Raw genomic sequence first — 24,374 nt, forward strand, 5'->3', positions numbered from 1 at the left:
GAGAGAAGCAGCACTACATGTTCTTCACTGTGTGCAAGCACTCAATTTGCAGGCACAGAATAGTAAAATTTTAAACTCGATATCAAAGGACCTATTGTTAAATTGTACTTTTTAATGCATGCTGTTGTCTCTCCTTGCTGTTTTCCCTGGAAGAACTGTAAAAATGCAAAGTGCAGTACCATCACATGCAAACTGGAAGACCTCGTGCTGAAAGGAGAGTATTTTGTGAATGTCTCCACCCGGATCTGGAATGGTACTTTTGCTGCTGTGAGTATCACCTGCATCTTCATGAAGGAACCAATACACAAGTATTTCCTAGTTCCTGGTATTTTTTAAAGTTCATTAAAGAGAACTTCCCAATCTAGAAAGATATTCTTTTATGTTATTGTGTTTTTCCAGATTGAAAAGTTGAATCAAAAAGTGAGGCAGCATAACAGAACTGCAAATTTCAGTCCAGGACAAACTCTAAGAAAATGCAGTGACAATACAGATCTTCATAGCTATAAAAACATTTTCTGCATCTGTTAAATTCATTTAAGGTGAACTAGAGTTTCCACAAAATTCAGCGTAGGACAGCAGAGCATAGTCATAGCCTGGAAAATAATGTTGCTTTTAGCTTTTGAATGTCATAGGCTACATAGTGATCATTTTAAGTCACATCAAAATACGAAAAGCCTATTAGTGCTGCCAGTTATATTTGTTAGAGAAGGTGTGGATTTTTATTTTAAATTGACTTTTTGTTTTTATCAGAGTTGGTGTCAAGGAAACAGTCCTTGCTTAAAGAGCTACAGGATGCTTAAAAATATGCATCAATAAAACCTTGACTTTCCCATTTTAAATCATTATGTGTCCTCCAGAATATAAATCATCTCGAATTACCAGATTTCTGAAATGAGACTATATTGGCTCCTCAGCTAGGCAACCAGCCAAACTGTCTTAGAGTCCTAGGCTTGCACAGAGCATCAGGAACATGACGCAGTCTCTTTAGTCTGTCTGGCGAGTCTGGTAGCAAGTATTGACATAGAACAGCAGGATTGTTGTCAGCTTCATCATTCAGCGCTTAAAAGGAAAAGGTCAGGTTGATAATGTAATATACTTATGGCAAGTTTGTGAAGAAGAGCATCTGCCTGTCTTTAAAGATGGTATTTTTCAAATCAGCTGGGTCAAGAACATTTGTTAGTGCTGATAGATATGCAGAAGGTGGAGGCCTAAGTAAAAGGTTGCTACCCTCACAAGACAGTGCATGGAAACAATTTGTTTTCCACTGGGAGATGGGAAGGGAAGACTGAATGTTTTAGTTTTCCTCTCATCTTCCATTTTGTCATTTTCTATTTGATTGTCAATGCAAATACCCTTGCAAGCACCCAATGATGCACATCATAGCCTTGTTATTTAGTGGCAATCAATCATTGCCTAAGGAGAAGGCAGCAGACTTGATGATACCTGCTAATCAAAGCAAAGAAAGATGTGTTTAGGAATAAGCAAGGTGCTTTAAATCGTGCATAGGCAGGTTTCTCCATACCTAGGATCGCAGGACAGACCACTTGCACAGGTAGCCATGGTGCAGATATGCTGTAACCTGCAGTCAATTCAACGCCTTGTAGCTCATGCTCCCTGTGTCAAGTCCACTATACCTGGCCCTGCCAGTGGCTGTAGGCTTATTAGAACTAACTGGCTTCAGAGGCAAAAGGACAAAGCACTCGCTGCTTCTAGAATGGCTGGCTAGTGCTTCCATAACCTGAATCTGCTCTCAGTGGTCCTGTGGGAATCAGGAATTGCCATGTCTAAGGCAGGGGGATAAGAGCAACACTAAGATGGCAGAATAAGCACAGCCATGCTTCTCTGCCTCTGGATACGTTTGCAGAGGAAGTGGTATCTGGCATAAGGTCTCTTTTCAATTGGGAATTGGCCTAGATTTTTGTTGTCTTTGTTTAAGCTGAGGGCATGATGTCAGAGTTTGACCAGTGGAGAGGAACAGATCGTGGTAGGAAAAAATAAACAAGGAAAAACAGAGAAGCATTGGATAGAGGTGAGGGGGAAAAGAAGGGAAAGAACATCCAATTTCCATTTCTTTCAAAGGCCAGAGAGATTTCTCCCTTTCTCACCATTATATTTTTCCCTATCTCTTCTCAGCTAGCTGAAGCAACAGATTTGAAATGACTATAAAAATGGATATATAATCAAATTCTTCTATTTCTTTTCTTTTTCTTCTTTGAACTATTTGTTAAAGAGGAAATGTTAATAAAAATAGCAAAATTAAGTCTGGATTACTGATACATACTTACTTCCATATGCACTTTATCTTGGGACAAATAAAAAGAAAGATCATTTTAATTTTCTTAATACTGTGAATTTCTTCTGGTTCTGAAGACTTCATTTCAAAACAAGGTAATTACTTTAGGATGTCTATATTCTAATGAGTTGTCCTGTAACAGAGTTTTACAGTTGTTTTTTTCTTAATCTTCTCTTTCAGTCAACTTTCCAGACATTGCAACTCTCTGCAGAGGCAGAAATCAATACACATAACACTGATTTGTTTATAATTGGAGAGAATACCCTAACTGTAAGTGAAGTATAAGTAGACTTTTTCAATTTCTCTTTTCTTGAATTAAACTGATAACATGTAATTTTCGGTGTCATTTAGCAGTACATAGCGAATTACAAGCTCTGATGACATTTGAGTATGTTGAACTAATGTATCCTTTTGGTTATATACAAACTCCCTTAAGTTACTAAAATGTTTTAATTTCAGCTGACTGCTATATAAACGAGACAGTTAAAATCTTCAGATTTTAAATAGATAATAGAACTACCAGCAAAACCCAGCTGAAAAGTTGTGAAACTCATTTAGTTTCCTGTGCATGAAAAGATCAAAATTTGGACCTCTTTCTCCAACAGAATTAATTGCTATAGATATATGAACTCTGGGAAACATTCTAGCAAATCTGATTTATAGTCTTCTGTTAAGTGTATTTAGTTTGATGTTTGTAGACAGATACTTTGCACAGATCTCCAGCAAATATGCTTAATCTCATTTGTGAAAGACCGAGGAACATTTTTGTGTATGGAATGGCTGTAATATGGACAATATGGACACAGCTAATCTTAGGAAAAGTCACCAAACTACCACTTTGCTAGTTTAGAATCCTTTTCCCAAGGTTTCCCTCCACTAAATAAAAACATAAGCAGCACTTAAAAATACATTTTTGCTGGGCTGTTGTAATAATAATAATAAAATACCTTGTTCTCCTGACTTATCTAGAAAGTGATGCTCTTCCATTTGCAAGACTAAGTTTAGATTTATTTTTACAGGACTTACCAGCCTCTTTCATCCATAAAAAATAATCAAGTCCTTTGAAGACCAAAATACAAATTAGTAAGAGAGTCAACTATCTGTGAGAGTATGTAGTATAGTCCATTCACAGGCAGTGGAAGAGTCAGTTAAGTGTGTACCAAGACAGTTACTGACCAGCCTATCTGAATATGGAAATAAGACCATATTTCAGTACTATTTTTTCATTGTTTTCTCACAGAGAATTTTATTTTATTTTATTTATTTATTTATTATGAGGAACCTCTGAACAGACCCTTTTCTATCCTGGGAAACCTACAAACCCTGAAGAAGGAAAGGAAATAGATGCGTAGGCCTGGAACTAATGCCATGTTTTTGTAGAAAAATTACATACTTGTATTTGAAGTGTGCTGAGTGTCTCTGTTTTGTGACATGATACTGCTTCTGCTAGGATATGATACTCATTAACATACAATACAAATATTCCACTTATGGTACAGATTTTTTAGGTAGCTCACTGTGTATTTTTCCATGGTTGGACCATGATACTACCAAATTTACATTTCCAGCATTGCTCTTGGTTATTTCAGGAGCATCAGAATTCAACTATTTAACTTACTCTTACTTAAGTTAGTTGACAAATAATAGGTAGTTCTTCAGCCAGCCATTAAAACATCAGTTGGACTTGATCTGAGAGGTCTTTTCCAACCTAAATGATTCTATGATCTGCAACTGGGACTTCTACAGCTCTGAGGCAGTGGCTGAGCAGACCCTGAAAGTTATCCACAGGGTTCCTAAGAAACACAATGTGTTTTAGTGAAGTTTACAGTCTTATCCTTACTCGAGAGCCTCTTGACCTGTGAAAACTCTTGGCAAATGTGCCAGCTGATGAAGGGCAGAGTACCATACACTCTCCCTAGGGCAGTTTCCTTTGCCACTTCAGAGATGGAGCAAGTACGCAGCAGTGGACACAGTGCTTGGAAGGACAGAGTGGTACCCACTTTTTCCCCTTTCACACTTACTTGGAATGGGACAGTGCAGTAGCAATCCGAGTTTATTTCCTACTTACCTTGCTATTTTAGACAGGCAACTGAAGTGGTAGGATTAATCCATTTTAGCAACTACATTAGATATCCACACAAGAGTTAGTACTCCTATAAACCCTAGTCAATAGAAAGAATAGGTATTTTTGAGATGCCATTCATCTCAAAGGTGATGCTAAAAATAGGAAGATGAATTGTGCCCTAAAAAAAGGCCATCCTTCTCCACTGGAAGCCAAGGGCTAACTTGTAGGTAGATACGGTGTTAGATGAGGTGAATTACACAGCCACAGTGTCTTACTGACCACAGTTTGACTTTAAGGAAGACATTTGTTTTTAGGCATAGATTTACCATTCCAGTAGTGGCACTTCCCTGTTAATCTAATAGAGAAAGCATTACTAGGCAAGCTGCACATAGAAATTACACATTTTTTTTTTTTAATTTGGATGAGCTGGATTGCCGTGTAGTCAAATAAATTAATGTGATGCTAGGTGGGGAAGCTGCTTGATATTTGTGCGTAAGAGCTTTCAGTTTTTTTCCAAGTTGGGAAAGACTGCCAGCTGGAGGACATAACATTAACCTGCTACAATCATCATTACGGCTATTCTGTTAGAAAATACCTAAAGCCAGCCTGCCTCAGTGAAATGAATACATATAGCCACACCTAACACAACATTAGAGCCTTCCAGCAGAAATGACTTAAATCACTGAGATCTCAGTTCAGTGCAAGTTTCCCAGAAATCTTAGGATTAAATTACACCAGGCAAATGCACTGAGCAAGCAACTCAGAGAAAGTAAACCGACATGACTTCTTCTTTTATCGTGTTTCAGGAAAGAAAAAAACATCTTCATGCTAAATGCATGTCATTCCAAGCTTAAATCCAAAGATTTGACAGGTCATAAATATTAGAGCAATATCTCCCTGAGCAACTCTGTTAGATGCAACTATACAGTTGGTTATACTCAATGCAACTAGATACAGTATCACCTGAAAATGAATTTACAGACACTTTGCTGTTCTGTGAGCTCTCTGGTATTGCTCAGGAAGCACAGATGTGCTAGAAGTACTCCTGTTTGACCCATACATCTTACTGCAAATCCATAAAGTTAACTCAGGAGAACACAGATTAACACGAGAAGACTAGCAAGCTGTTTTGTGGTTTCCAGGAAGGCAGGAACAGCAGACAAAGGAGACTGAGGTGGTACTACCAGGCAGGAGGGAAGAAATTTGAGCAGCCACAGTGACTGCATGGTGGTGTCTGGCCTCTGATTAGTATTGCCTCCTACGGCTGCCCACCACAAATAATGGACTCTGAAAACAGTCAGCTGGAAGTAGCTCTTCTCTAGCTGATGCAGCAGAACTGTCTGTTCTGAGCAGATGGGGCAAGGCTATTCCCAGCCTGCATTTAAGCATCTGTGGTTTACCTCATGGTAGGGTGTCCATGCGCTGTGGGGACAACTCCGAAAGAACCCTTGTTCCTGGTAAGGCAGAAAGCTGAAAGGAAGAGATTGCTTCTCTGCCTGTTGTGTATAGCTAAGAGTGGTGGAGGTCCCTAATGGTTAAATGGCACTGTCTTGTGCTACTGTGGTGAAAGCAGGTGTGTATGAACACTCGTGAAAGGTTTGCAATTGCCTGGCATGTTCCAGTGGTTGATCCTGGAATGCATGCAGTACAGCTATTCTTGGTAAGGACTTGGTTTACAAATCCTACTTAATGTGCAGTTAATATTAACCCTTAATGCACAATCTCTCTGCTTTCAGATCCCAGTTATAATAATGAAGCCAGATGAGAAAGCTGAGATACCCATTGGTGTTGTGATTGGCAGTATATTGGCTGGACTCCTCTTGCTGTTAATACTGGTTGCTGTTTTATGGAAAGTAAGTAGGTGTTTATAACCTTAAAAAGAAAGGCAGAAAGGGATAAATACATTTGGGCTCTTTTCTTTGGAATCTCGATTCATAAGTGCTGAACAAAACTGCACACACAGTTTGGTAGTAAGAATAACATTGCATTGGCATTGCACCCTTGATGGGAGCATTTAGAAATGCTTTTAAAATCAAAATTCTGAAGTGAGTCTCCGTAGAAATTAGCAACGTGAAATGATAAATGGGCTGCCAATGGTGCAAAATGAGGGCAGCAGCATTTTTGTCTTTTGACACTGCCTGTCTCCCTCCACAATTCACCAACTGGACTCTGAACTCTCATATTTTGAGTGGGCAAGGATGGGAAACAGAAGCAAGGAGAGGACATGTGCTGGACAGACAAAAACAGAGAAGGGCGAGGGCAAAAAGTGATTTACAAAGGTTATCTAGATAAGGGGGAGGGAAAGGTTTTTGTGTGTGCCAGAGCATTGGCTCTTGAAGCCCTGGCACACCAAGGCAGGCTAGAGATCCCTGTACCTTGGCAGGGAGACAACTGGCTACTCAGAACTGCTGTTTTGGCATTTGTTGTACCAGGCAGAAGTTTAAGGCCCAGCTCCTTTCACTTTACAGTTAGGAATCATTTACAAATTAAACACTGTATGTGTGCATGTGCATGCATCATGTACTTCTACCATTGTACTGTTTAGATTAACCAAGAAATATAACTATTGATGACTGATTATGACCATGTTATTTTAATACTTCTCACAGCTTGGCTTCTTCAAGAGACAGTATGAAAAAATGACACAGGATACAGAAGATATTGATGAAATTACAGAACTCACAAAAGACAAAGACTGAAGATGAAGAGTTACCTGTATAAAGAGAGGAGATCTGAGCCACCAACAGAAGTTGTGATACAATCAGTTCTTCAGCTAGAGTGCCTTAAAGCTTAATAACATTTACACATTTTTAATTAAAGTGTCTTTTTTATAGATGAAAATATTTTACAGATTCTACTCTATTATGAGAGTAACTGCAGGACAGTTTGTTTGTTTTTTCAAAAAATGATTTATAGTGCCTTTTCTTGTATATTTTTGCTTTTCAAACAAACTTAGCCTTTAGAACTGGCAGGTCCGGAGTTTACAGTAACATATTGTGCCAGCAACACTTCTGATCCACTGCAGAGTGAAACAGAGCAATTTATTTCAGATTATTGTGGAACAGCATCAGTTCGTAATTCAGTTGACAAATACCATATGTGTAAAGGACACTTTCTATTAAGTTGATGATGAATGTGTGGTGAATACCACTTCCAGACTGGGAGAAGAAAACTCATTTTTTCATTGACTAGCTCCATCCTTATTGTTTTAGAGAAATGATTTGCACCAGCAAACCTTTGTCTTAACTATTCTGTGAAGTGGGAACTGTGTATGAGGATGTCTGTGTATGCTGTAGGACAAATGGACAGGCATACTGTTCCAAAATACCACCAAATTCCTTGCACTATGGTCACAAAATACTGAAGTATACTGTTTTTTTTTTTTCTTAAATATTGCCAAATGATACGTATAACTGCATTCTGCATACTGTCTCTGAGAAGAAAATACGAATTTCATAACCACTTACACCGTGTTCTCTGCCATGTTATAACTTTTTTCAAATTTTAACTAGAGGAGCACTACCAATACCGTTACACTGGGCTTTACACGCGCAGTCACTCTGACATCAGTTTGGCTTTTGACATAAATAGGGAAGAAACTCAAGATCTTGCCTTTATTTCTGTACTAGAAGATTTTGCAAGACCAAGAGCATGAAGTGAACTAAAGGGGATAATGACTGAGGAACTATGCACATGTTAGGACAGAAGACAGAGAAGACCTAAGCTCTATAAACTGTGTACTGCACTCTTTTTTTTTAACATCTCAGTGCCCTCCAAGAGACCAAAGTTCAGTATGACCTTCTTACCTGTCATGTTTTATTTGGTCCCACGTTTTCGTGTCTTGAAGAAGCTAACTTATACTTTATACAGTAAAGTACTGTAGTGCTCTGGATGAGCTCTGAGCACACTTGGTTGACTTTGTGTAAGTTAACACACCTCAAATTTATCACATGCTGGCCGGTTTTAATGAAAGCTCGGTCTCACAAAGTCCTCTGCTGTAAGACTGGTTAACAGTCAGGGGATTTGGCCTTTTGTCTGCCTTTCACTCTTGTGGTTGGCAATTAATTATGCGTATGTCCAGTTGTGAGACAAGATGCGTGTGTTGTCTTTTTATGGATGCTGTCATGCAAGTAAAATTGTTTCCGACTCGAGGTGATTTACTTGAAGAGTAAAACATTTAAATGTGTCTAAGTGACTCAGAACCCAAAGTCACGTTTTCATTCTCCCAAACCTAGTTTGTCAGTATGATTAGGCACATTTCGAATTATTTTCTGAGGAACTTTTCAAAAATTAGATGTGAGCATATTTGAAAGTTTCATTCAGTCTTTTTTAATCAGTCATGGGCCAACCAATCTCTGGCAAATAACAGCTTCATTTGCAGTGACAGCTGCATTGTGCTCAGTATAATTTTATGTTTTGGGTTTATTTTGTATCTATGAAAGGTTACACATTTTGAGGTGTGGTTTGGTTTTTTTGTTTGTTTGTTTTGACATTCTGAAAAATAATCTGGATTCTGATCTTAACTGTCAAATAAGATTGTTGCCATCAGCTGATTTTGTGAACAAAACAATTGTTTAACAAGTTTAAAAAAATGTAGCCATTATTGTATAGATCTAAAGAATAAGGTCCTGACCTATAGTTATGAACCCAGCAGGCAAATGCCCTAAGAATAAGGGTAAAAATTTGTCTGCCTCAATTCTTGTATAAACTTGTGAGAAAGAAAACAAAATCCCACACCTGTATGTGTGAGAAACTCCTACATAACTTAAGGTCATTGCAGTCCAGGCCAGATTGGGAATTTCACAATGGAGCAGACTAGCATCCTTCATTTCTGTTACTGCTTGCACCACAAATGATGGAGGCAGTCACTAGACTTCCTTCTTCCACCTTAGGTGGCAAGTACAGGTGAGTAGCAGACACCCAACTTCTTGGGTATTTAACAGTTTATCAGCTGGGCAACAATGATTCAGTTCACTAATCTACACTGGGTTTTATTTTGTCCTAGACAACAGGATTCCCCCCTGGTCCTGGAAGTAAGACTTTTCCCAAAATAAAGGGAAGGCATAGCAATGCATAAGGTTTTGTATCCTAACAACTTCAAGTTACTAGTTTTATTTTTCTTTTATGATTAATACTTACATGGCTAGTTCACAGTTTTTGTAATGGGTGAGTTTACTGCACTTTTAAGTTGGCACAGCCACAAGTAATGCTGGAAATATTATGTATATTTTGTACTTTTTTTTTTTGTTGTTGTTAGTTTTACTTTTTTAAAACAGCATGTTACAGGTGAAATAATATTCTGAAATGCTGGGCTTCAGCAAATGCTTCTGTTTGTGCTTGCAGGAAGAGAAGTCAGGAATACCTTCAACAATTTCAAGTTATACCTGATTCTGGTCCTGAATCTAGCTGCTGACTTCTTGAAGTACTAGATTCAAGTCTAAACTCAAAGTTACGTTTAGATTTGTGATGAACAAGAGAGTTTATAAGCAAACTGACTTCTGAAAGCTAGCGTGTAAGCTCTATGGGAGCAGGGACTGTATCTCTGTGGTGCCTACCTGAGGGCCTAACAGCGTTACTACAATAAAAACAAGAATACTGCTGAACACAGACTTATTTATTTTTAAACAGCACCCTAAAGAAAACAAATGCTACTGAAAAAGCACTGTATAAAATGGGGCCAAATATGTCATTGTTCCAGTAGCACACAGCAAAAACCCTAAGGGGATGACTCTGCTACAAAGAAGCTGCATTTAAAATCTTTCAGGTTATAGGCATGAGTATTACACTACCAGTAATCTAAATAGTACTACAAGTCAGCTCACATTAATGCAAAATGACTGCATTTGGATAGCTCTGATTGCAGCTACGTCAGTGATAAACCTTACCAGGGCCAGACCTTCCTATACACATCCGGTTATCTTCACTACAATCTAAAATTACATTGTTTTCTGCCAGTCCCATCTCTTGCATTCCTATAATTTATGGCTACACAATAAAAATTCCATAGTATCAAATCAATGGCTTGCATATGTGACATCCATCTACAAGGGCCAGAAGGAGAATCTGGGAAACTACAGGCCTGTCAGTCTGACCTTGGGGCCAGGGAAGCTCATGGAGCAGATTAACTTGAGTGCCATCATGCAGCACATAGAAGACAACCAGGTGATCAGGCCCAGTCAGTATGGGTTTACCGAAGACAGGTCCTGCCTGACTGACCTGATCTACGACAAGGTGATGCACTCAGTGGACGTGGGAAAGGCTGTGGATGTGGTCTACCTAGACTTCAGTAAGGCTTTTGACAACATTACCCACAGCATTCTCCTCAAGAAACTGGCTGCTCAAGGCTTGGATGGGTGTATGCTTCATTAGATTAAAAACTGGCTGGGTGGCCAGGCCCAGAGAGTTGTGGTGAATGGAGTTAAATCCAGATGATGGCTGGTCACCAGTGGTGTACCCCAGGGCTCAGTACTGGGGCCAGTTCTCTTCAACATCTTTATCAATGATCAAGGGGAGTGAGTGTACCCACAGTAAATTTGCAGATGACACCAAATTAGGTGCCAGTGTTGAGATGCTTGAGAGCAGGAAGGCTCTGCAGAGGGATCTGGATAGGCTGGACCAAGGGCCGAGGCCAGCTGTATGAGGTTCAACAAGACCAAGTGCCGGGTCCTGCACTTGGGGCACAACAACCCCATGCAACACTACAGGCTGGGAGATGACTGTCTGGAAAGCTGCCTGGCAGAAAGGGACCTGGGGGTGTTGGTCAATAGCCAACTGAATATGAGCCACCAGTGTGCCCAGGTGGCCAAGGCCAACAGCATCAGGGCTTGGAACAGAATTAGCTTGGCCAGCAGGACTAGGGAAGTGATTGTCCCCCTATAGTTGGCTCTGGCGAGGCTGCACCTTGAATACTGTGTTCAGTTTTGGGCCTGAACTACAAGGACATTGAGGTGCTGGAGCGTGTCCAGTGAAGCGTAATGAAGCTGGTGAAGCGTCTAGAGAACAAGTCTCATGAGGAGCGGTTGAGAGAGCTGGGGTTGCTTAGCCTGGAGAAAAGAAGGCTCAGGGGAGACCTCATTGTACTTCACAATTACCTTAAAGGAGGTTGTAGCAAGGTGGGGATAGGGTTCTTCTCACAGGCACAAAGTGATATGACAGGAAATGGCCTTAAGTTGCACGAGGGGAGGTTTAGGTTTGGTATTAGGAAAAATTTCTTTACTGAAAGGGATGTGCAGCATTGGAACAGACTGCCCAGGGAAACAGTTGAGTCACCATCCCTGGAGTTTTCAAGAAACGTGTAGATGTAGAACCTAGAAGCATAGTTTAATGGTGGACCTGTCAGCACTAGGTTAAAAGTTGGACTAGATGATCTTAGAGGTCTTTCCGAACCTGAATGATTCTATGATCAAATGTCCCTAACCTTAAGGCACAAAATTCCATCTTTAACAGTCTTAGTGTTTTGCAGAACTGAAAACCAGATTCCTTATATACCGACTTGTATTACTTCTTATATGCAAAACTGGGGCACAACAAAAGCTTGTGTATTAAAGAAATGGTACAAAAATGCACCTTGAAACCTATAAATACCTCAACTTTTTATTACCTTTAAAGGTAATAAAGCGTACATAATTCACATAGCCTCAGAAAAGCTGAATCCTATCTTTTAAGTCAACCTTTCTGCTCTCATTTACAATTCATTTTTCACAGGCAGTCTTTGGTGTGCCAACAGTTTTAGAAATATATTTACCTCTTTCCCTCAAAGCAGTGGAAATGGAACTTTTAAAACAGAACTGCTAACAAAATATATCAGGATAGTAACTTCTGTAACACTTTGTAAGATCAAACTCTGTGGTTGGTTGGTTTTGTCTATTTATTTATTATTATTTATTTTAAGAAAAAGAGTCACAAGGTATTCCAAGAAACAATAATTTATTGTCATTCACTTATTCTTAACTCATTCTCCAAATACCTGCACAGGACAACATTTAATGGAAGAGCCCAAAATTGAGTTTTCAAAGCTTGGTGCGGAATAATAATTAGTTTTAGTAGTTTTCCTCTTTCCTGTGGTTTTGATGGAACAAAGGAGTGTGATATATAGTCTATAAAACTACAAATTCCTTGAACAGCTACAGGAAAAGCAAGCTGAAAGAAAAGACAGAATTTTAGTTTAACGTTTAAAAACTTAAAAGCCTCACTACTGAGTCCAACAATTGCAGTTTCATGGGTTACAGCAGAAGTGAGTACCTGTATTTTGCGGTAGATGGAGCCCAGTGCAGCACGGCTGTGCTTCCCAATGGCTGCCCACCCTCACAGCTGTCCCTCTGCTGCCATCTCCTGGGTAGGTGTTTCTTCCATCAGTTACGTTTTCATATTACATTTTCATAATATTTATCAATTTAAACTTCTCTTGAGAACAGGACAAAATGAAATTTCGTTTTGAGGCAGAAAACTTTAAAATTATGCAATGCTGATATACAGACATCCTGCCAGACAAAGGGAACAGAGTATTTGTATGCTGCCAGCCAAGAACAAGATGTTTCAGGACAAATTCGCACTATGAAGATGCCTGCTTTGCACCCAGCACACACCTTGTCTTGCAGATCACTACACAAGTTACAGATTTACTCTCTGGTCTACAGGTCTGCTACCAGGAACATCTGTCTCCATGTGGAGCCAGCATCTCTACAGCATGCTGTGACACAGCTGGAAGAGCTGAAGTAGGGTGGGATTTCCTTCCATTATAGCCAAGGCAGAGAAACAGCTGGACTCATCCCAGAAAGCTAGGACTGCATTTTATATTGATCCGCAGCTGCCTATCATTCAGCTTACAGACCTCATCAGAACACAAGGTAGTTTCCATCCATCAGCCTAGTTCTGTGAAAACAGGACATGTGCAGCCACATCCTTCCCTGACACGCAGTCAAAAGCAGCTGGGGTTCATCCCCCGGCCTGGAAATTTGGAAGCACTTTCTGGGTCGCTCCAGACATAGCCTAAGGCAGTTATCTTAGAGGAGAGTAATTTGCCTTCTTCAGATAATATCTTCCTAGCAGAGAGGTAAGCCCTTCAGATGGAGCCTGAACAAGGAGCTCAGAGTGTGTACTTAAATTTCAGTGAGATACATTTTACCTCTAATTATGCACATCATCCCTCCTAGGGGCTTTTCCATTTCGCTTTTAGATGCCAGCTGAGGAACCCAAAGTTACACAATCCTGATGCATCATTGTTCCAGAACAAAGCAGTACTTGCCTCATGCACAGCTAGGGACACAAAATGACATTTCATTGTTTTGACCATGGCAGTGTACACACATTGTAACACTCAGTTGTGACTCAGTACAACATCTCTTCCATTCATTGTTCCTGGTCACTGCAGGGAAGTACAGCATTATTCTTTCTCTTCTTTTCTGCACCCTCCTTCCCAGCTGCCTTGCTGATGGGGAAGGTGCACTTAAGGTCACTCTGGATAAATCTTCCAAGAGAATACAGCACTAGAGAAGTACTAGTGCAAGATGGTGATTATGTAAGAATTGCCCCCACCATAGGGCCCCAAGTACGATTTAACTCCTAAATACCAATTCTCCTGCATCAAAGCATAGCTATAGTAAGCAAGCACTGCTCAGGTTTTACTTCATTCATAAACCACAAGGCAAGCTAGCCATTTGTATGAAATTAATAAACTAGTTAGTTGCAAACATTAAACAAATTAACGTGAAAGAAATGAATACCAAAAATAGGAAACTATTCATGTATTAGTTTTTGTTTTCTTTCTTTTTTTCTTTAAGAACTGAAAGAATTGCTAGTCTGAGGAAGTGATCTGTAGTCAGGATTCTGTAAAATTCTCAGCAAAATGACACTCAAATAACAGAGGCCTTCTCTTCAACATCCAAAGCAAAGAAAAAGCAACCTTGAACTTGCTCAGCTCTGCCTAGATAATAGGGCCCACATGGTTTGGAAGCTGCGTATGTGCATGCACGCAAGAAGCAGCTGCTGGCCTGCAGAGGAAGAACTCACTCACTTCCATTGTGGGAAAATGCAGCAGTAAGCTAACAGGCAGTTTAACCATGCCTCTACCTAAGTTGTACGTTTCACTGGATTTTACTTAACCTAGATACAGTAACCATCACAAAGTATTAAAACTGATTGAGATCACGGGGGAAAATATGATCATTGCCTATTTTTCTTGTTTTATTTTGTGCTGCTAGCAGCCTTTTGAAGACTTTTACTGCAGACACAATGAAAAGGATTTATACAGCTGACGCTTAAGAGTGCGTCATGATATATAAGCTTTAGCAAATCATTTTACTTCTCTTTACCCCACTCCCCTTCCCTTATATCTATCTTATCTACATCGATAATGATGACAAGATAAAACTGCCTCTTAGTGTTGGTAAAAATGCCATACACGATGACACCTTGAACTCTTAGCATCTAAACTCTATCTTGGTTCAGAACAGTAAGAAAAAGAAAATAATCTTACTCCTATGAGCAGCCCATTATTTAGAGAGGAAGCACAGGCATACTATAATTCTTACTATGTCAGTTTTTTTTTTCTTCTTTAAGTAAGTTTCAAAACAGTAATGAAAGAAAAACTATTAAAATCATAAATGTGAATTTAAGCTATGCATATATAAACTGCAAAAAAATCAAAAGATTTCAGTTTTCTTTGAGCAACTAATCCATTTTGATGACTTTGAATCCTAGCCTGTCTAAGGTTAAACTGCTAAAATTAATTAAACCTATTCTTATGTCCTTTTTTTCTGCATCACCACAAAATTACACAGCCAAAAAACCTCCTTCAAAATTAATCATGTCTAGACATCATTAAGTAATTACAGGTTTACATGTTATAGCTAATGCAAGTTTGTTGCTGAGTATTAAAATTAACTTTGAATCAAGGTCTGTACATATTTTTTTAATGTAATGGACTTCTACCAGCTGCATGTTTCTGTGAGACACAGCTACTGGAAAGTAACCGCTACTAAAAAGTTAATAACTCTAGGGTATAGTTTATATTTTCTTCCCTGTCTGTACCAACATTTTTAATCTACTTCAAGTAGCCTTCATGTTACAAGAACTTTAAAATAGCATAAACCTTGCAAACTGACTCTGCAATCACATAAAATTAAACTGTGTTTTTTTAAGATAAAAAATAACCCGATTGTCCTGTTGTGACCTTTCATGCAGACAATGAACAAAGACTAAAAACATAAAGGCATTAAAGGAGTATATATCACAGAGGACTAAATGACTTGCAACCAAGAACTTTAGGGAAGAGAGTTTTAAAAATGAACTCCATGCTAAAAAGCACAAAGAGATGATTGCAAAGGAGAGACAAGAACATTTAAAAAACCTGATTATTATTCATTTTATTCAGTCTTAATTAAACTATTCAGATTGCAATGTCTATTACAACTGTTTAAAATCATATAGATTCAATAATAAGAACAACTCAAAGCTACACCAGTATGTTCATCAGGAGCAGTAACACTTTATTTATAAAAGAGTACAGTTATTTTTCTGAATTTGCCCAAAAGCATTCCTTGTTTTCTTTCCAAGAATATTCGTCCTCATAAATCTCCTGCAAATACAAACAAAGAATGGGAAATATTGTGGGAGTCTGCTACATACAGCCGCAAGCCAGGCCAAACAACTCAACAGCCATCCTGCTATTATTTACTGATCACATCAGGACTACACAGTACTTAGCTGGCAAACAGAAAGAGGGGCAACATCCTTAGAAAACACTGACTTATATGTGGGCAGATGCTGAACCTTAGGCTGAACCTATTAAATTTAGAAGGACCCATCTAAGCTGAGGTTACCTAAAGAAAGAGATCTAGAAGAAAACGATGTAAAAGCTCTAGAGTACAGAGTGTTCATGTCTGAAATGCTGCCCCTTTTAAATGATGCCATGTTAACCTGCTATAACATCATTTTTAGGAATGAGAGTATGTAAATGTATATAAAATGATGATGCTAAAAAAAAAAAAAAAAAAGACACTAATACCCAAAATACAGCTTTACATTTTCAGGACAGACTGGACTACCCAGCAGCAGTCCAGTCCCAAGCAGCAAATAAAGCAGTGTTCTGAGCCTGATTATTCTTTCTGAGACCACAAAACTCCAGCCTCCTGAAGGAGGTGTCAGAAAAGTGGAGATACTGAAGACAGTGTTTTACAATGAGCAGTAACTCAGAAAAGCACTGTTACCACATGCCAAGTTTTGACTAGGATAGAAGGCAGAGGTAATGTTCGTTACTTCCATGGAACACTGTGGTTATACAACATGGCTCTTTCTAGACCTGGGCTGGTCTCTTCACACATTGTTGTGTCCCCATATGAGCTTTGGGACCTCTGCACATCCCTCCATTGTGTGCTGTTGCTATGCTTACGTGCACTGTTGCTTAATGGTTCGTGCTTACTCAAGGCCATGGGGAAAAAAAGAAAAATGCCACTTTTACTTGCAAACTGCAATGCTGTCCAATGCAGAGCTGACTCAAGGCTCTTCCACAAGCCTACACAGAACCGAACTTTGCCACCCAGAAGTGAGCTCAAGACTCTTTCAGTCTGGCCCCGGGAAGGAGTCAAGATGAAGAGTAGCTGGGAGATAGAGGCAAGAAAGGACCTTTCAGGTGCCTGATGTACCACAAATAGCCTGGTTGCATTAAAGGAAACTTACCACTGCTAAAAAAAGCACCCCGTCAGGAGCAAATGCTGCACATAATGCTTCAGCTCATTCCCACAGAGCCAGCAGCAGCCTCCAGCCCAGCTGTCTAAGACTCTGGCACAGGCTGGAATCAAATTTGTCCCAAACATACCTTTTTCCATATTGGGACGAACGCTTTTAAGGTGTTGATGCAGTACGTTACAGCCTCAAGGGATTCTGTTCTGTGTGGAGATGACACTGCAATAATTACACTTGCTTCAGTTATTGGAACAACTCTAGGGAGAGAAGAGAAACAGCAGCCTTAGCTAATGCTTAACATCAAGAGCACCCAAAAGTCATAGCCGTGTCACGTCAGTATTCTGGCCACATGCTCTCCTGACTCATTCATACTGAGCAAGTGTCAAGCCATGTCCAAAAGATTATGCACTTTTAAAGAGAAAGAAAACCGCAACCAAAATCAGTACCAGATGTGAGAATTCCATACTTTAGAATAAATAAAACCAGCCTTATGCATTTTTCTTCCATTATTATTTTAAAAAAAGTCTATGGAATTAAGAGGGGAAAACTGCTATCTTGCAACAATGCATAGGAAACTCAATGGAAGCTGGCTTAAAAATGAACAATAACAGGTCAGGAACAGCAAAGTATTATCTGAAACCTGAGAAATCATCTCAGTCTGCATAAGAATATGTTAAATAGGAAATTATGCACCTCAAACTACACAGATTTTGCAACAGAAATTTAATTTGAAATCAGAATTTGGCAGAAGTATGTTTTTCCATTTAGTGTGTCATTTTTTTCTAAACTAAGCTAACAGAAGTAGCACAAGGTTTTGTCTTCCTCCTCACAAAGGTAGTATTCCCAAAAGCTGCCTTCTAATCCTCCCTCTATAGCAAGGCTCCATTGGAAAACAGCTCAGAGGAAAAATCTAAGCTTAAACACTTTGAGCTGCCCTTGAGAGAATCTCTTTTTCTCTTGACTACAGAGGAAATCCAAAGAAACTGCCCCTCGGGGCTAATATTAACCTTTGTGATCACACAAAGTTCCTTCTGCTGAGAGAAAGTAAACAAACATTTGTAAATCAAATTTGCACACAATGCAAATCCTGGTATTTTAGTCAGAAACGTGATGAACAGTGAAGGCTCAGGAGTACGTCAGACACTAGTATCCCATTTTCTATACCCAACAAAACATGCTTATCCAAGACTCAAGGAACAACTGGAGGTTTTCCTACAAGCATGGCTGCCAATTGTCATGCCTTTCCCTTTCCTCATATTCTAAGCTTTTAGGTTCTGTATGGCAAAATTTAAATCTGACAAGAAACTGACAAGCTGCAGCACTGCAATGGAAGTACCAACTCAACTTTGTATCTTCTTAAAAAAAAAAAAAAAAGGAAAAAGGGGGGGAGGGGGATGCAAAAAAAGCCCTAACAGCATCTGCATTCCTGCAAGTAAATCTCAATTCCTTCTCTGTACTCTTAAACCATCACACCAGGATCGAGATTCTGCAGGTTCAACGGGTTCCAGCAAACAGTAGCAGTAAACACATTTCAAACAACAAAACTTAATTTCTGAAACTTATTTCTGCAGTAAGAGCTTGATCCTGCAGCAAGTTTTGCTGCCTTGTATCTCACAGACTCCTGCATATCCTGAAAGTATGTAAGCACGCCCAAGAACCAGACAAGGATTAGTACACCATTTGCAGGATGGGGCCTGGACATACATACCCAAGTCTATGGTGCATTGCAATATGTTTGACTGATGGCCATTTCTGTCTAACATCTCTGCAGATTTTCTTTATTTCCATCTCTGCCATTGAAGTATATGCTTCATACTCTAAGTGAATCACTTTTTTCCCTTCAAAATTATTTCTTGTAGTACCTAAACACAAATAGTTATCAACCAAAAGCAACAATAAATACTGAGTAAAACTGAGGATCTCCCACTGTGGCCAAGGTCAGCACTGTGCAAACGCAAATGCTTCCCCTAATCATGCCTGCGTAGAGATTATTCAAACAATACAAATCTTTAACATACAATGATGAATTTAGTCTAGAGATTATACAAGTCTGCAGTCTGTAATGCCCAAGGCTGGGACATCTTTTGTCTTAACTATGTAAGTGTTCAGTATTTAGAAGCCCAGTGGGACTTAGGTTTGAGCAAAAAAGGGTTTGAAGATCTGGACATTAAGCAACAGGACAGAGCTATCAGCCTTGACCTTCAACACTGGTAGAACAGTACTTCGCCTTCAACCAATCACAGAATCATACGATCATTAAGGTTGGAAAAGACCTCCAAGATCATCTGGTCCAACCACCCCTCTATCACAGATGTCACCCACTAAACCATGTCCCTAAGTGCCAGCTCGAACCTTTCTTTAAACTCCCCCAAGGATGGTGATTCCACCACCACCCTGGGCAACAACCGAGATCTGAGTTGCAGCAGCTTTCACACAGGTGAGGGCCTATGGTTTGCAGAGCCACAACTTCCCACTTCCCACCACAAATAAACTGTGTCCAAGTGGATAGCAGAATAACTCCCAAGCAGTCCTGCCCTCCAGCACTGCTGTTCTGTTCAGCCCTAGGAGACCCACACCAGCAGGAAAGCTTCTCACCACTGAGTCCCAGTGCAACTGTTTAAGAGTTGCCATGGTCTTGTTCTAAATAATTCAGAATGAGTTTTCTAAATGTCCTGGGTTCAGTCCAGGAATTTATTTATTTGAGAAGCACGAGTCTGGTGTGTGGGACAATCTGGGTTCCATTTATTAGACTATTAACACACCAGAGATCCAGCTATGAAACATTAAACTCACCAATGAACAGAGACACTGCCCCACAGTTTGGTGAAATGACCAGCTCTGACACTTCATCTACAGACAGTTTTTCAGACTTGAGCTTGATAAAATCTTTTGGCACATCTTCGCTTTCATCCATGGCTGACTAGAAGAGCTGAAACCAAATAGACCCTGATGTTGCTTTTGGCAATAAGAGCATTTGCCAACTGCCTTTTATCCAGTAGTGATGCCCCAATTTATTCAGAAAACATGCACCATCTAATTACTCACCAAGAGACCAGTCTCTACGGCAAATTCACTTCTCAGCAGACTTGCTGAGAGAATATCAAGTGCAAATACCATGGAATGACCTCTTTCTAATGCATACAGGCTCCTTCCCTGTAGGAAAGTCTGGTTCATTCAAATGAAACAAGAACTAGTTCAAGGCCTTGGCTTAACAGTACAGTCTACCAGCGTGGACCACTGTGCTAGCAAATCTGTGGTAAGATTGTCAGCCCCTTCTCCCTGTCCTATCCTGAAATCAAATAGTTTAAACCAGAGATTTTGATAAACACAGAGATTGTTGGATTCCAATCCAAAGTTTAATTTACGCTCCAGGACATTCATCAAGTCTTCATCCTATTGGCCTGTTTCAGTGACATTGGTGCCACTTCTGGCTGCTTTGCGTAGAAACCAGTTATCAGTTTGTCTAAGAATGAGGAGGAGAAACAGGCTGAGCAGCAGCAATGGAACAAGCTGCAGTAAATACAGAGACTGGCACTTGAAAGCACGCAAAGAAATGAGATATTCTAAGGGTACCTGATCCTTTGACAACCACAAAAAAAAGAAGTGTTTTTAATCAGCATTTTTTTATATCACCTTTACTGTTAAAAAGTGGTAGGACATCTTTCATTATTATCTTACACAGACAAGCTGGGTACGTACTGACAGCCAGAAACAACTACTAAATCATAACAAGACCTAAAAGACAAAAACAGAACAATGCCTGACCTCACTGGCAATTTTCTTCCATTTACTGCATACATGTTAATTATTTATTTATGCAGCACCTTATAGTTTCTGGTCAGCACAATGATTCTCTCCAGCAGGAAATACAAGTTATGCTTTTTCCAAAGAATATCAGAGGCAGATAGGGAGAACTGCACATCACATCTCTGGATCTAAATAAAAAATACAAGAAGATTACACAGAGTCCTTGAGATATTCCAGCTCAGGATGATCCTCCACAGGACATTCTCCTAAGTCAGAAGTGATACCTACCTAACAGAAGATGCATAAATTCAGCCTCCACTAATTGGTGGGATGATGGCAACCTCGTCTCCTGTCTGCAGGACCAGGAGCTGATCTCCAAGAAACACGTACTCCTGCTGAACAGCAAAAATCACTTGATCCCGGATGACAGCAAGCCTGGAGGGGAATGGCAGGAGAACAAATAGGTTTCTAAATAGAGCGCTTGCATTTAACAATGAGATGTCATTAAACAACAAATTGGTGCACAGTCTAGGGCAGCTGAAGTAAATACTGCTGAGACTTAAGCAACTCTGCTTCCAGTATACTTTTAAAAATATCATACATCATGAACACCCACCTCCTACTCTTAGATTTTTTTGTTGCAGCTAGGAAGAAACCAATTAAGTAACATTTTCAGAAGTCAGATATTGGGGTTTGTCATTAGCTTGTATAAACTACATCAAAATTGGCCAATTTAAACCACTTTAGAAGCTTCTAACAAATAAATAGGTAACTCAAAAGCATACAAACTGTCTGATTTGGGATTAGAAGGACATGTTCCCCCAGTTCAGTCTGGCTGGACTGCACAGCAGAAAGAAGTGTTGAGAGATTCTGTTCTTGAAATTTCATGAAGCTTCAGTGGTCAAAGTATTACTCTTGTGTAACCTCACTGATTATGAAGCTTTTGGTCTTTTGCACTTCCAGGCCTGAAATTTGCTATTGATAAGGGGGTGGCAACAGTGCTAAGAGGGCAGACAGGGTGTGCTTTCTGGCATATCTTCAGGGTTTTTTTGGGCCTTCACATCTGTGAGATGTTGGTGTGAGAGTCCACAACTCTGGATACCATGAAGCAGGGACCTGCTTTCACAACCAAGAGCAATTACACAGTGAGTATGAGGACAACACCACTAAGACACTAGACAAGTATGCCAATATTTTACTTTAGCAGATGCACACATAATAACGGTATTGTTTGAGACTACAGAATCTGGCACAGACAGCTGAGAGCTGTATTGCCTAGAAACTAGCATGCATGCCAAAAGGGTACATGTAAAAAATCAACTTATTTCCTACCAGCCAGATACACAAAAGTGGGCAAGGCACTGGCTGAGCAAAACACAGTAGCACTGACTCAGAAGACAGACTGAAGGGAGGAACTGTACAAGAGTAAAGCAAGTCACCAAAGAACTGAGTGCAACTATGGAACTAAAGTGCCCATTAAAAGGATGGTTTCTAATTAATGTCACTTGCAAGTGAATTCATTGGGGAAAATGGGTAGAACAGAAGAGTATTGTCAAGTGTGCTTAAGCTGCAGTTTGAATATCCATTAGCAATATGAATAGAAGTCTGTGGTCAGTGCCCTACAATTATGTTGAGTTTTTCCAGAAAAGCTAAGAACAGAAGCATTTTCCAAGAAGGCCGCTGTGAAGTAACTGCACATGCAAAATGTATGGCTCCAAATCATCTTTCACAACAGGGTGAAGTTGACAAACTTTTGCAAACTGACCAAAGGTGCTGCTGCTTCTGACACCAAGTAATAGACTACAAAGTAAAATATACTCATTCCTTACTGCCTCCTCCTCCTCCACAAAAATGCACTTGGTCACATTCTGCATGAAGAAAAGTCCCCTGCTCTAAAGTCTTGTTAGAGCTTCTCCTTTGGAAACAGCTGCCAATGCTAAGAAGGTTTTTTTTTTTTTTTTTCCCATATCCTTTGAGATCTAATAAAGAAGCACTGTGCCTAAAGGAAGACTTTGGATCCTAAGTCCAAAGTTATGGAAACCCTGCTGCATTCAACAGTAAATCCTTAACACCTTAAACTCTGTTATGCCTTTTTTTCTTTATTATTTTTTTTTTCTAAATGACATTGCACCTTTGTGCATCAGATTTACTCCTGGCAGGACTGAGCTCATTCCCTCAGCCTTAACCTGAGATGGCCATTCTGCTGCCACTCCCAGGAAGCACAGGATCAGACTCCCTACGAAATGCAAACAACAGCGCTTTTTCTTTTTCCAAAACACAGCAGGCCAAAAGCGTGAGAGACTGAAAGTATTTCTTCTGTAAGGGTTGAGTGGCTGGACGCCTGAGCCTGGTCTTCAGTTCCCTTCTTCAGCTGCCTTCCAGAGAGTGCTGTAAACTCAGATTAACAACTTGCAGTACAGTTAAAGATAAGTGATCAAAACCACTTGCTCACTGTCATAAACTTTTTATTTATTGCCCTGGCTGGGCTGGATCCCTTCCCGTGACACTTGATTTTCTCCACAGACGCTACCAGAACCTAGGCATTCTGTCTTTATTCGCAACAGTTACTTCACACTGGTTCAACTGGAGAATAGGACTGACGCCTAGCTTTCAGGTACACACACCAGATCCAGCCTTTCTTAGTGTTTATGTAAAGCCATACTCTTTGTAACTGGCCAACATACAAGATACTCACTGGAGGTTACAAGAAGAAAAGTTCACTTCTGTTATGATACCAAAATACTGATATTTGTTATAGCTCAACCCTAAACACTGAATCTGTTTAAAAAACAAAACAAAACAAAAACAAAACAAACAGAAACACCCCACAAACGTTACACGGCGTGCACCTCAGCAGCGCCTTCCCCAAATACCTTGGATGAATCTTAACAATTTCTTCCCAGAGCTGCAGGGAGGTGATCCGCTGCGGCACAGAAACGCTCTCGGAGCGCAGCCCCGCCAGCTCAGCGCTCCTGGCAAAATACAGCACCGTGACCTGGGGGAAACACCGTGGGGGGGGGAAAGAAGTGTTTTTGTAACCAAGCACGGCCCCCTGCCTCCTGCAGGCCCGGCTCGAGGGAGCCCCGGCCAGACGGGAGGCCGGGGCCCGCCACCCAGAGCCGAGCCGGGGCCAGCGGCACTCACCTGGCAGCGCATGGAGCCGCAGAGCCCGGCCGGCACAGCCTCGGCCTCACGCCGGCGCCTGCGCCCGGGAGAGCGGCGCCGCGTCCGGCCCGCCCCTTGCGGCCTGCGCCTGGAGTGTGGCGTGGCCCGGCTCCGGGCTGCTAGGCCGGGCCGTGCAGGGCAGGGAGGCCCCACTCCGGGGCCTTTACCCCGCGGTGAAAACCTCCGGGAGAGACAGCCCCGAGGGGCTTCGGAGGGCGGTGGGGGTGCGCGGGGCGAGAGGCAGCGGTGGCCGGTGTGCACGCCGCGCACGGGCCGTAGCTCTGGAGGCAGACTCCCAAAAGGCAGATTTGGGGATAAGTTAGGTCCCTGCAGTGCGTGGGGGTGTCAGCACGTAGTTACAGGAGTCATGCATCCACTGCAGGGCACACGTATGTAAGCTGCGCGAATGTGGCATAGCTATAT

At 40.6% G+C, this 24,374-nt stretch overlaps 2 protein-coding genes across 10 annotated transcripts in view; one reads left to right on the forward strand and one right to left on the reverse strand.

Annotated features, from left to right (window-relative positions):
* Positions 1-9,958, forward strand: part of ITGA2 (integrin subunit alpha 2) — a 66,019-nt gene extending 56,061 nt beyond the window's left edge. For both annotated transcript variants that reach the window (XM_080574099.1, XM_080574098.1), the window contains exons 27-30: positions 154-267; positions 2,474-2,563; positions 6,095-6,211; positions 6,968-9,958. In XM_080574099.1, coding sequence (XP_080430225.1) covers positions 154-267; positions 2,474-2,563; positions 6,095-6,211; positions 6,968-7,057 — 411 coding nt within the window. In that variant the 3' untranslated portion in view covers positions 7,058-9,958. The remainder of the gene's footprint in view (positions 1-153; positions 268-2,473; positions 2,564-6,094; positions 6,212-6,967) is intronic.
* Positions 9,959-15,821: 5,863 nt separating this feature from the next.
* Positions 15,822-24,082, reverse strand: MOCS2 (molybdenum cofactor synthesis 2). Of its 8 annotated transcripts, XM_080574102.1 has the most exons (7): positions 21,075-21,221; positions 20,864-20,974; positions 20,085-20,192; positions 19,833-19,968; positions 18,748-18,901; positions 17,173-17,296; positions 15,822-15,933 (listed from the first exon to the last, which is right to left on the reverse strand). In XM_080574102.1, exons 4-7 carry the CDS (start codon positions 19,951-19,953, stop codon positions 15,865-15,867), a joined length of 468 nt encoding a protein of 155 aa, XP_080430228.1. In that variant the 5' UTR covers positions 19,954-19,968; positions 20,085-20,192; positions 20,864-20,974; positions 21,075-21,221; the 3' UTR covers positions 15,822-15,864. The 8 variants fall into 8 exon arrangements, 6 of the variants coding, with proteins under 6 accessions (XP_080430228.1, XP_080430227.1, XP_080430226.1 ...); XM_080574101.1 differs by lacking the exon at positions 20,085-20,192; XM_080574100.1 differs by lacking the exon at positions 20,085-20,192 and having other exon boundaries at positions 20,805-20,974.
* Positions 24,083-24,374: the final 292 nt, after the last annotated feature.

The sequence above is a fragment of the Anser brachyrhynchus genome (assembly GCF_964034855.1).
Source record: "Anser brachyrhynchus genome assembly, chromosome: Z".
Lineage (NCBI taxonomy): Eukaryota > Metazoa > Chordata > Aves > Anseriformes > Anatidae > Anser > Anser brachyrhynchus.

Bases quoted from the DNA above. Each gene is read 5' to 3' on its own strand.
- MOCS2 (XM_080574101.1), bottom strand. From the start codon at position 19,953: ATGGATGAAAGCGAAGATGTGCCAAAAGATTTTATCAAGCTCAAGTCT. The intron at 18,902-19,832 runs GTGAGTTTAATG...ATTTGTGTTTAG, and splicing joins GGCAGTGTCTCTGTTCATTG to GTACTACAAGAAATAATTTT. The intron at 15,934-17,172 runs GTATGTTTGGGA...TTGTATTTGCAG, and splicing joins TCGTCCCAATATGGAAAAAG to GAGATTTATGAGGACGAATA.